Source organism: Zea mays, chromosome 2 (assembly GCF_902167145.1).
Source record: "Zea mays cultivar B73 chromosome 2, Zm-B73-REFERENCE-NAM-5.0, whole genome shotgun sequence".
NCBI classification, from domain to species: domain Eukaryota; kingdom Viridiplantae; phylum Streptophyta; class Magnoliopsida; order Poales; family Poaceae; genus Zea; species Zea mays.
Window position 1 is genome coordinate 5,659,210 of NC_050097.1, and position 13,760 is coordinate 5,672,969.

Here is a 13,760-nt window from a genome sequence, read left to right on the forward strand (position 1 = left end):
GAATTCCCGAGAGCGGACTCTTCACGCCGAGTCAGCCTGGCGCACCGGACACTGTCCGGTGCACCACCGGACAGTCCGGTGTGCCCGACTGAGCTGAGTCTTGGCTGTGCACAACCAAGTCTTTTTCACCTCTTTTCTTTTCTTCTTCTTTCTGTTTCTAACACTTAGACAAGTTTATTAGTACACAAAACTAATGTACTAAGGCTTAGAACATACCTTTACTCTTGATTTGCACTTTGTTCATCCATGAGCATAAATTCACATTTAAGCACTTGTGTTGGCACTCAATCACCAAAATACTTAGAAATGGCCCAAGGGCACATTTCCCTTTCAGGACCCCGTCGCCAGGGGACCGGGTCCGGCAGATCACCCGCAGGTACTTTTGGGCGTGCCTCTGGGCCCCTAGCCGACCCCCAACGAACGGGGCACGGACGTCCACTCGGATTACCCGCTTGCAGCTCACCGGAGACACCATGTTCGGTGCCCATCGAGGGTAACATGGCGCTCTCCCCCCTCCTCCTTGCGGAAAGGCGACGTAGGGGCGTATGTAAAAAAGTCGAGTCTGTCCCTGATCGCCCTCTCGCCCTGTGCGGAGGCTCGAGGGCTGCTCTCGCAAACCCGGCTCCGGCCGAACCGTTGACAGCGTTAACATACCAGCCCGAGAGCTTGGGCCCCGACCGTGCACCCGGGCTACGACCTGTTCGCATGAGGGAACAACTAGACCAGCCGAAGCATTACACAAGGCATTAAGACCTCGGGGGAGTGAAACCACTCCTCCGAGGCCTCGGGGGCTACACCCGGCGGGTGCGCTCGCGCGCACCCACCGGAACAAAATGCAACCGAGAAAGGCTGGTCCCCTTGCAAAAAAGTGCGACGAAAGCCTCCAAGTGAGTGTTAACACTCCCTTCGAGGCTCGGGGGCTACTGTCGGGGACCATAATTAGGGGTACCCTCAAGACGCCTAATTCTCAGCTGGTAACCCCCATCAGCACAAAGCTGCAGAGGCCTGATGGGTGCGATTAAGTCAGGGATCATTCCATACGAGCGACTCGATCACACCTCGCCCGAGCCTAGCCTCGGGCAAGGGCAGCCGACCCCGAGGGATTTCCGTCTCGCCCGAGGCCCCCCTTTAACGGCGGACACATCTCCGGCTCGCCCGAGGCCTTGCCTTCGCTAAGAAGCAACCCTGACTAAATCGCCGCACCGACCAACCGAGTCGCAGGAGCATTTAACGCAAAGGTGGCATGACACCTTTATCCTGACGCGCGCCCCCCGGCAGAGCCGAAGTGACCACCGTCACTTCGCCGCTCCACTGACCGGTCTGACAGAAGGACAGCGCCGCCTGCGCCACTCCGACTGCAGTGCCACTTGACAGAGTGAGACTGACAGGCAGACAGGCCTGGCCAAAGGCGCCATAGGAAACTCCGCTCCGCCCGACCCAGGGCTCGGACTCGGCTAAGCCCCGTAAGACGGCGAACTCCGCTCCGCCCGACCCAGGGCTCGGACTCGGGCTAAGCCCCGGAAGACGGCGAACTCCGCTCCGCCCGACCCAGGGCTCGGACTCGGGCTAAGCCCCGGAAGACGGCGAACTCCGCTCCGCCCGACCCAGGGCTCGGACTCGGGCTAGGCCCCGGAAGACGGCGAACTCCGCTCCGCCCGACCCAGAGCTCGGACTCGGGCTCAGCCCCGGAAGACGACGAACTCCGCTTCGCCCGACCCCAGGGCTCGGACTCCGCCCTGGCCTCTGCCGAACAACCTCCGCCTCGCCCGACCCAGGGGCTCGGGCTCGGCCTCGGCAATGGAGGACAGACTCAACCTCGGCTTCGGAGGAGCCTCCACGTCGCCCGACCTAGGGCACAGGCCCACCACGTCAACAGGAAGCGCCATCATCACCCTACCCCGAGCCGACTCGGGCCGCAGGGAACAAGACCGGTGTCCCATCTGGCTAGCTCCGCCAGATAGGCAATGATGGCGCCCCGCTAGCCCTGTGACGACGGCGGCTCTCAGCTCCCTTACGGAAGCAGGGGGACGTCAGCAAGGACTCAACCGCTCCGACAGCTGTCTCTCCGCCAGGCTCCGTTGCTCCTCCGACAGCCACGACATCACACCAGCAGGGTGCCAAGATCTCTCCGGCTGCCACATTGGCATGTACTTAGGGCGCTAGCTCTCCCTCCGCTAGACACGTAACACTCTGCTACAACCCCATTGTACACCTGGATCCTCTCCTTACGCCTATAAAAGGAAGGACCAGGGCCTTCTTAGAGAAGGTTGGCCGCGCGGGGACGAGGGCGGGACAGGCGCTCTCTTGGGGCCGCTCGCCTCCCTCACCCGCGTGGACGCTTGTAACCCCCTACTGCAAGCGCACCCGACCTAGGCGCGAGACGAACACGAAGGCCGCGGGATTTCCACCTCTCTCACGCCCGTCTCCGGCCACCTCGCTTTCCCCCCTTCGCGCTCGCACACGCGCTCGACCCATCTGGGCTGGGGCACGCGGCACACTCACTCGTCGGCTTAGGGACCCCCCGGTCTCGAAACGCCAACACTATGTCTCATGCATATAAATAGATGAACAATATCTTCGTACTGTTCACGTATTCATTGAAGGTTATTCATGCATTTTCCCTTCGCACGAAACCGAAGGTATAAATGTAATTACCTGTCATTGTGTAATTCAGATTACAATCTTGTTTAAGTATACAAATAAAATAGAAGAAAATTTGATCTCTTACCCTTTACTCAATATAATATAATATAAATATAAATATTATATTATTCCGCTAAAAACAATCAACCCTTCAGATGGGATGATTGAAAGTAAAGACATATTATCTACCTCCATCCAAGAACTATTATCTTCAAGAGAAGATAATACTTCGAAGGACGAATGTCCTTAATGTTTGATATTGTGTTACGTTGTTTTTAGTTCACAACAATTATAAATAAGTGATCAACAAGTGATGCATTTTTGGTGGAGGAGAAACCATTGCGCTTGGGTTCATCAATTCCAAGAGTGAAATCAAGAGAATGATCACCCAACCTCTCTAAGATTTGAAAAATCCTCCACATGTGGCACTTTCGACAAAAGTAGAGTGAAGGTAGACAGATGGGTCATTAAAGTAGTCTTGCATCAGGCGATTGTGCGAGGCTTCACGATCCTGGTCAACGTAGTTTCACTGTTGCGTCCTTTGTCTCGATGTTGTTGAAGACATAGAAGTAAGCTTCATCGTTACATCCATCTTAGTTTGGAACTACATATTGAGTACATCATTTTTGGTCATCTCAACATCAAAGCTCAAAGAAGGCATGAAAATAGTGGTTTGATGGAGTAAAATAAAAGTGAGAGAAGTAAATATAGGGAGTGATAGGAGCGAATTGGAGAGAGGTTGTGAATAAACTCAAACAACCCGCCTATTCTTGAGCAATTTTTTTTATTGTTTGGTAGTTTGAAAAGTTATATCCCCTCTGAGATTCTCGGGATTGAGTGGGAAATTTGCTCATTTTCCATTCAATTTACTAGGAATCTTGGAGAAGATTTAAATTTCTAAACTAGTCCTTAGAATCTATTTGGCTATTTGTTTTCTATCAAAACAACGTATAGCAATCAGAACATCAAATGTGGCTAAAGATAATCGGTACTGATAAAACTTTCCAACGTTTATATTCGAGTTCGGATGGACGTACTACTAGACTTGGTAGCGTTGCAGACGAGGGACCACAAGGACCTAGCACGTCGGTCTAGTCTGGTGGCACCCAAGGCGACGGCGCCACCAATGACGAGTTGACAACGGAGCAGCGCCAGCAAGGATTGCCGGCTCGCAGGTCGCAGGAGGCAGCACCCCCATGCCCCCATCACCCACTGTTCTCCGTACTCTGGCAAGTGGCTGCAACAAAGGAAAAAATCGGCACTCCGATGTCGACGTTTCTGTTCCCGTTATGTACACTAGTATATAAGCTATCTTATCAATTAGCTGTTAATTTATTTTGGGATGGATAAGTAATAGCTAAAAATAGTCATAGGGCGCTGCATTAAAAAACATACAGACTAATGGATGAACAAAACTTTAGGCCAGGCAGGCAGTCAGCCATATATAAACTAGTAATTAGTCCGTTATTTAGGCAAAATCTACACAAATGGGACCGATAAATGGCCATAGAACTTCTAATTGGCAATCTGAATACCATCTAGTCATGTTTTAGTTGGATAAACTTGAAATAAGTATGTTAAGTTTAGTTCTAGCAATTGAAGCAGGCACTCAAACATTCGGAGTGTGCGCGTACGTGTGTATTTATAAGACTGAGGGTGCAACGTGCTTACGTGCATATACAGATTTGTGTGCATTTGCGTGTATAACTATGATTATGAATGTTTTTATGTGGACGTATCTAACAGCAGTGCATTATTATAACTCTCTGATGCGTTATATATATATATATATATATATATATATATATATATATATATATATATATATATATATATATAGGGTAGGTATAACGGGAGCCCCGGGCTTCTAATAGTTAAAGAAAGCCCAGGCCGACCACCCCTTCAAACTGGTTCAACCAGCGCGCCCAAACAGGATGTCGGGTGCGCCACCTGTTCCACGTCTGTTAGCGCAAAAAAAGGAATGCATGCATGAGTCAAACACGATCCAATGCATGCGCATAAATTTAGGAAAGATATGTGCGGCAGTTTCTGTTTTTAAAATCCTTTATTTCCTCCATAAATTTAGGATCGCTGCAACAGCCATGCAGCTAGACGCGTAAGGACCATTTTATGATATATACTGAGACTAAATATGCTACATTGTGTTAATAATTATGCAATTCGATATACTGCGTAAAAATCTGTTACCAGCTGCATGCACACGAATTTATGATAAAAATAATGTGCAATGAAAGGAAATGAATTACACGCATAGAAACAAAAAATCGTATTTAATGTTTTATTTCCTTCATAAATATAAGATCCCTCCAACAGCCATGCAGCTAAAACACATTAAATCTAGTTTATGATATATACTGATACAAATTATACTACATGGTGTAGGTATTTATGCAATTCGTTACACTGCGTAAAAAATCTGGCATGTTGTTCACTGGTGGACGCACATTCGGGTTAGAGCGTAATAACCTTAAGTTTTGAGCATAAAATCCCTCAATTATAAGCGTATATACCGAGCCAATGTGAGAGGTTGATAGCTCTAGTAGGTTGTTATTACGATCCGATTTTTATGGCAGATCCGAAAAACATGGCAGTCGCATGCATGCGGTTATACAGATCCTAAAATTATGGCAAAATGCATGCATGAGTCAATCACGTTCCCTTGCATGCGCGTAAATTTAGGAAAGATATGTGTGGCGGTTTCTATTTTAAATGCTTTATTACCTCCATAAATTTAGGATCGCTGAAACAGACATGCAACTAAAACTCGTAATGACCATTTTATGCTATATACTGATACTAAATATGCTACACTGTGTAGATAATTATGCAATTCGGTATACTGCGTAAAAATCTGCTACAGGCTGCATGCACACGAATTTATGATGGAAAGAATATGCAATGAAATGAAATGAATTGCATGCATAGAAACAAAAAATCACATTTAATGTTTTATTTCCTTCATAAATATAGGATCCCTCCAACAGCCATGCAACTAAACGCATTAAAACTAGTTTATGATGTATACTGAAACAAATTATACTACACGGTGTAGGTATTTATGCAATTCCTTACACTGCGTAAAAAATATGACATGTTGTTCACTGGTGGACGCATCTCTGGGTGGAGCGTAAAAACCTTAAGTTTTGAGCATAAAATCCCTCAATTATAAGCGTAAATATCGAGTCAATTAGAGATTGATAGCTTTAGTAGGTTGTTATTACGATACTATTTTTATGACAGATCCGAAAAACATGGCAGCCGCATGCATGCGGTTTCTATTTTTATACAGATCCAAAAATTATGGCAAAATCGTGGGAGTTTCCATTGCATGCGCGCAAATTAAGAACAACATAAATCAAGGAATTGTCTTTCAAATGTGCATGCAGTAAACTGATATACGAACTCTGTGTTAAAGCATAAAAACATACAGTTTTTAGCGTAAATAATACATGTGGTAGGCATAAAACACAATAAACGAAAAGAAAAATGCGTCGGATCAGAGGATGTCACGCGCGATCATCGCTGCGCGCATCTCGCCCATTCCGTGACATCGCTCGCTCGAACATCGCGCCTCATGCGTCGCCGTCGCTACTCGCACGTCGACGGGCGTCGCTTGCTCGCCGGCCTTGGAAGTGCCGCCTCCTCGGGGCTTCGGGGACGCCGCCGCTTGCCTGCACAAGGGCCTCGCTGCGGATCGAGGAACCTCCGCCACCGCGCGTCGAGGTAATGGAGTTGCGGCCACCGGCCTGGGAATCGCCGCCACCGCACAAGGGCGCCGCCGCCGCTCGCCCTCTGGATCGGGGGCCGCCACCGCCGGCCTGGAAACCGCCGCCACCGCATAAGGGCGCTGCCGCCGCCGCTCGCCCTCTGGATCGGGGGCCGCCACCGTCGGCCTGGCAACCGTCGCTAATGAATCGAGATGAGGCGTAAAAACTGATCCCTAGCACTACGGATTTTCTTTTATAGACGTCTGGACCTGGTCCAGCTCGACCGGATTGCACTGTCTGGCCTGGGCTTCCAATAACTAAAGGAAGCCCAGGGCTGCTAATATACAATATATATATATATATATATATATATATATATATATATATATAGCTGATTCTCTGTAATTGTTTGGATTGCCTGTAATAAATAGTCACAAGATTCACTATCGGATGATGTGTGATGTTGAGCGAGCCGGCAATCACATCAGTCACAAATTTACTGTTGTCCGCTGTGTGTGGTACTTAGCCGACATTGATATATTAAGTTTTAGTGTCGGTTGAAGTATCAACTCGGTAGTTATACACATGATCGAAAGGTTCAGCCGGGTTTAGGTTGCTCGTGAATTTCTGGTTGATTCTACGTACCGGCCGGCTAACCTTTGTCAGGTCGACGATTTCTAGATCTCTTTGACAAAGCACGTACCAGTACTACATAACAATAATAATATAGCGATCTGTCTACCTAATCCTAACCTCTGAAACATTCAAACGGTATAGAGGTAGGGTAGAAAGCAGCTGACGCTTGAGCTGTTCACAACGATGATGGATCGGTCCCTGGTCCACACGCAAACAAAAGCATAGATCGGCCAGTCGAGGACTCGAGGCATCAGCGTCCGAAAAGCCAACGGCAAAAAAAAAAAAAAATTGAAAATAGCGGCTCCTCGGGGCGGGAGAGGCCAACGCATCCGGCGCCGGAAGGACGCTGGGAAACGACCATGCTTGCCGTAGTATGATTGGTTAGTTGGACTTTTGCCTATCTCTGAACAGGTCATCAGCTAGTAGTTTGGATTGACACGACGAAGCCTTTTTTCTTTTGGCACTGAAACACGGTGCAGATATCAGAGGATCCATGACCCCTTGCACTGCAACTGTGCAACTGTCTGTCTGCCTGTCTCATACTCTCATGCATGAGACTAATAAACCATGACAGCCGTCTTCAAAGCGATTTATGAAGCATTCCAAATCGTATCACTTTGCTTGTTTTTTTTTTTCTCTTCATCTCTCCGCTTCTTCCTCCTACAGCTCTCCACTCGCCCCTTCCTTTGCCTCTGATGGTTTTGTCTAATCTAATCATCATTGCCTTTGGTTTTCTACTCATACCTGTTTATATGGTCATTGCCCGCGATAACAACGGCACAAAATTGTCCCAATCTGAGCTCCTGTCTATTGCCCGTGAATGAAGTGACAGATATATACTCTTCTTGATTCTAGGCGTGTGATCATTTGTCTGTCATCATCATTGCTTGCTTGTGGCGTCAAAGATTACATTGTCAAACAATTTGCTCATTCGCGATCGCTTTTGGTTCTCTTGTTTCTTTCAGCTCTGCGTGGAATTATGCGCACTGTGCTGATGATATAGGTTCAGTTTCGCATAGCCATTTTCCTTCTAGTTTTCTAACGGTGTCAGTAACTTTCTGATACCAGCAGTATTACTCATAGATGGCATATCCCTACAAAGTATGTAACCAGCGTACCATGCAAGCTGTGGAGGAATAGTGATTTTTCAAAATGTGTTTCTTTCCGGGTAACTGAATGATTTATTAAGCTTTTGGAATAAACGATTTGCTCCCTCGTTCACATTTGAGCTACTACTACGTACTCTATGCAGGATGGTGATGTTCACATGTACAGAATATTTCCATACACATCGATATTTGGTATGGTTGGTTTGGATCCTTAAATTTGTCACATGAACCCAACTCTGCTGTCCCCTTGTTAATCTCTACATCTCAGCTGGGTCCCCGCGAGGGGAGGCCATTTTTTTCTCTTCAAGAGAGCCAAAAGCCGAGAACCTTTGCTGTGGGGGGGGCAGAACATGTTTATATATGCAGACGGAGACGACGGCTCTCTTTGTGTAAACCAACATTACAACTTCGTCGTTTAGTTTGTCCTGGAGCAGTGCAAGTGGACGAGTAGGGTAAGCCGTTAGCCGTACGTCGCCGGTGGTGAGTCGGCAGTCGGCACAACCGACCGGGTCAATTCCACAGGCACACAAAAAGAAACACTATGTGCAGCCGATGACTATAGATAGACACACACATTGTCACATACGAAAAAGAGACTCTATGTGTAGCTGATGACTAGAGGCAACAGCTGTAGCTGAAAAGCTAAAGTACGTGTCTATGCATGCTTCATTTGAGCAAATAATTCATGTCAAATAATATAATGCGATGCCAAACCATTCTGAAAGGAAATAAACAAAAGTGATGATATGCTGTTGACGTAGAACGGTAGAGACTAGAGAGAGGCTAGCAGTACCACTTGCTCTGGATATATACTTTAATTGTTTAGATACTAGATAACGGATGGGTGAAAATACACTCTTGCAGTACACGTCAGAGGCAACCGTGGGGTCCTTTCTTTCTTATCCAAAACCAAAACCAGCGAAACCACCGGCCCCGCCCTTGACCAAAACTAGTCCGTCAGCCGGTGGCTCCCGCTCCCCTCGCTGCCGCTCGTAACTGGGGAAGGCCGCAACCCCCTCGGGCAGGCAGCGGCTACCCCCACCACCACCAGTGCACCACCACTCCACCAGCGTGGCAGCGACGTTGCTGCTGTCGGCCCGTACGTCCTGGCGTGTCCTTGGCCTACTTAACCCGCAAGGACACGCCGCCATTCCGCAGGGCGAGCTCAAGCCTCAAGCTGGGATTGGCCCGTCGGCAGAACAAGTGCACGCGGGACCGGGCAACATTTCCCGCTGCAGCCAACAAGCAGAGGGGGCGACGATATATAGCCACGGGCGGCCGTTGCTGGATCCGGCATCTTCCTCGATCGGCAAGACGATAGGATGGGGTTCCACCTGCTGGCGTTCGTGGCGGCGAGGGGCCTCATGCAGGCGTTCAACCTGTCGGCGCCGCTCAGCCTCCGGCTGCCGCTCGCGCGCCACCTGCCGGAGGCCCTCGCCGTCCTGTACGGCGTGCTCGCCGCGCAAGCCGCGTGGCTCAACGGCGCCCTGGCGCGCGGCGCCGCCTGGAGCCACAGCGGGAGCCGGGGCGGCGTCGACGAGTACGTCCGCCACGCCATGCTCAGCGTCTACGACTGAGACCACCGGCGGAAGGTCGACGGACAGCAGGCGCCACGCGAGGGCGCTTCTAGCTGCTGTCCCTGCCCCCGTCGTGCTCGTGGTGGCAAGTGCACGCCGCGCCGGCGCCGGCGCCGCCCTCTGCTAGCTAGCGGCGACTAGCAGCGTAGATCTTTGTAATTCATTGCTCGCTCGCTCGTTTGGCGTTCCTTCTTGTTCGTAGCATGATTTTTGATAGCATCGAAAAGGTTTGGGAGGTTGCTCTCTGTAACATGCAATTGCAAGCCGTCGGTGGTAGCTAGTGGCTGGTAAATTAAATACAAGTGATGAATTCTGTTAGACTGAATTTTCTCGTCGCCAGCCACGACGCATTGATATATCTCCATGTGAGCAGCTCGCTCGCTCCTCCTCGATCGGGTCGCCAGAAAAACGCTGGGAAGCCCGAAAATGCGACCCCATGGTCCATGGACGACAGCGAAGTTGGTCATGGTGCATGTGTGGATTGTGTGGGCCGGGGCTCAAATGTCACATCTTGTGCAAATACCTGATCCGTCCTGCACTTGCCTGCGATACCTCGTCATCATATATGAACCAGCTGATTAGTAGCTTAGTTGATTAGTACTCCAGAACCTAGTGTTGCTTAATTAGATAGCTCTTTACGTCCAAGCTATATATCTGCGAGAGACCAAACAAAAAAAACTATACTGCTGGACCCAGGTGTGTATATATATAATCTCTGGTCCAGCTATAATCTCTGGTCCAGCATGTGAGTTGCTGACTTATCCGTGTTGAGAACTACGTTACCACGGATCACCAGATCCGCACCCTTCCCTCCCGTCAGCAGTAGAGGCGCAAGAAGATGTAGAGAACCCGTCTCCCTTCCCATAAGCACGACAGTGGAAACACACGAGACACTGGATATAGGGTTGGGCCTCTGGCCTCTTTCTGATCTATCATATGATGGGGTGTACAGGTTCCTTATATAGAGATGTGAGACCCCTCAGGGGCAGAGCCGGTATTTGCCCACATAACCCTAACTAGGGTTACTTAACACTCCCCCTTGGGCGAATACCGCGACCAACACATGCCTCGTTAAAACTCCGAAAAACCCAGTGGGAAAAATATGGAGAAAGAGTGCATGGTGATACAAATTGCATTTGCACTTTGTTGCCTCGTTAAAAACCTCATGTGAGAAACTTCAAGAAAACTCACCAAGGGAAAAAGAGTACAACAGCTGTCATCGGGACAGATTTCGATCCTCTGGGATCTAGATTCTATCGAATCTTCTACAAGGGCTAACTTTAGAAATGTGCTCCCCCTGATCCTTGCAAAACCGTATCAATAAAGCAAAACATCTTCTTCTGGAAGTATATGCACATAAAGATTTAGCAAACGGATTGCATATCCTTGCAAAGATTATTTCAGGAACTTCACCTCAACTCACTTCTAGGATACATGAGGTAAGTGCACGTATCAACATAAATAAGCCACTTCAACTAGTGGTGTTCGATCGACCAGATCTACATATTTGATAGAAACTTCCATAAAGGTTCACATATTGATCATCAAGCTGACGCCTTCAGGGCATAGAATATGACATTTATTGTTTCACGGTTGTGATCAATATAAGCATTCGCTCCCCCTGACGATGACATCTGTCAAAGTCGTTATCCCTCATTACTCAAGCATATTCTTCAAGATATATGTCTCATTGTTCATCTGGAATAACGAGAATGGATGAGGTTGAGGTGCTATCATTTTCTATCTTACACCACAATTTATACATAGTTGTGCAAAGCAAATAACATGTCCTTCAATAGGACTTAGGGGATAATATAGTTGCAATAGTACATATTCTAAATATGATACATCGCTCGAGGCGTTCATCCATTGCAACATCTATGATGGTGTCACAAAAGTCCATCTAAGATCGTAATCCATCAGGGATTTTTCATCGATCAGATACATCGTTATAGTCTGTCATTCTGGCATAATGGGGACATTTTTGCCAGTAACACCTAAACCTTATAGGTTTCTGCCATCGGAGCTTTAGAGGATACCGTAATTCCACATCTAGTGAAAATTACCATGAGTAAAACTCATGGAATGCACATGTGCTTATTCGGTGAACTTCAAGTCCTTTGGTACCTCATCTTATTCCTTTTCGGGTCTGTATGGGTCTTTATCCCTTTATAGGGATTATCAAACTTTGGTGTTCAACACAGACTTTGTTTCTTCTGGATAGGTTCCATCTGGGAACGATAGTCTCAACTACGAGATATTCTCCCTACATAGGAGAGTGATCATTCATCAGGAATGTATTTTCGGTATGAGATTTATATGTTGCATAGTTATAATTCAAAGATATGAGTCCTACTAGGATCTCATGATGGATCTTCGGAATCCTATTAACTGCATATTTTAATTCATGCCATTTGCCAGATATATTACATAGCGGAACAGTGTTTATTCAACACATATGTGGGATGGGTCTCTCACAAGACCACTTGAACCATCGCATTCACCACACATTATTTCAATAGTGCCCATAAATGTCCGAACTTCAAGCTCGCGACTTTCATTTTGCGATTATTGGTTCAGCCTCGATTGCATTTATCAATGACCCGATAAGAGAGCTTAAAGCACTCATGCCTAGGACTTTGTTTTGGATCCATTTGCAATCTAGAGGGGCAAGATAGGTGTCGACATATTTGTCTCCCACATTTAATAATGATCTCCGTTATTTCCCAAAACGAAAGATTCATTGTTCCGTATTCCCAGCACAATGATATTGCGCGCATTGCTAGGAATTTCATCATCAAGATGAACCTCTTCGTGAGGCAAATCACCATCAGGGTGAATTAATCGGAGGAGAGTTATCACAGACCACGTGAATCTGCAATCAGAGCATATGCTTTGACTAAGGCCAATGAATCATATTCGCAGGCGTCCCCGAGAATAGATCAGATTCCAATAAGTCAAATGTGGATATGATATTAATCCCGGGTATATCCACATCTACATCAGGTAGAAGCATTCAAACCAATATGGTTACTCCTCAACGATTTCTGGCAAACTCCATATACACAGGAGTACACTCCGAACGACGCGTTCAGTTTGGCTTTTGTGCGTTTAATAGAATATTGAGGCATTACACTATATGAGCATTTCTCCCCCTAATGCCGAGATGTTCTAAAAGCATACAGATAAAATCCCCAACCACAATCATCCAGTTGTGGGCAATGTATGCTATTGTGGTGATTTATTTGGGAAATCTTACGCACATTACAGATAGGGGTTTTATGCAGTGAGCTTTGGACTTAGATTAATGTAGTGGCATGAATACTACATATTTGTCCTTCAACATGAAGGGTTAGTCTCAACATCCAGCGAGACACGCAACAACAAGTTGCTTCGTGGTGACAATTCTGCAAACTTATTGTTAATATTACCAAGTGCACAGTCAATCATTAAGATTTAGACTGAGATGCACAACACTATTTTATCCATAAGGCTTCTTCAGGGGCTCATGAATACCATTCATCATTTGGAGCCATTAGTTGACTTCAGATCAACAAGTAAAATGACCATCAGGGTCTAATGCTCACAAAGACATTCACTGGTTGCATTGTGCTTTTAAGCACATAGGAAAAATGTGTGTGTTTATATTGGTAGTGAAGTGCACGACATCAGGCCAATGCTGCCAAGCAAAGATTTTTATATGCAGAGATGTATAGTCCAGCTCATTTTTATCACTGCCCATGGTTTACCCAATTACTCATACCGCTCTGAAATTGGGTATCGATTAATGCAACATTTTTAGGTATAATAATTTTGAGAGAGAACTTATAACAATGGTCAATTATTTATGGTGTTACCAGCAGGGTAAATATTTCTCCTCATATTATATACCAACTTGTTCTATAAAGCATTATTTCGATCTCTTCATTGTTCAGCAAAAAGAGAAGCTTTGGAATAGAACAGACAAGGCCAAGAATTCATTTTATCTAGGAAAAATCACCATATAACTTAGCTTTTGATGAAGCAAATGATGATAACTGCTTGGCAAGAACGAAAACAAGACTAGT

General features: G+C 46.8%; 1 protein-coding gene across 1 annotated transcript; it reads left to right on the forward strand.

The window, feature by feature from the left end:
• Window positions 1-8,946: 8,946 nt before the first annotated feature.
• LOC100303807 (uncharacterized) lies at window positions 8,947-10,011 on the forward strand. Its single transcript, NM_001327923.1, has one exon. It carries the CDS (start codon window positions 9,439-9,441, stop codon window positions 9,691-9,693), a length of 255 nt encoding a protein of 84 aa, NP_001314852.1. The 5' UTR covers window positions 8,947-9,438; the 3' UTR covers window positions 9,694-10,011.
• Window positions 10,012-13,760: the final 3,749 nt, after the last annotated feature.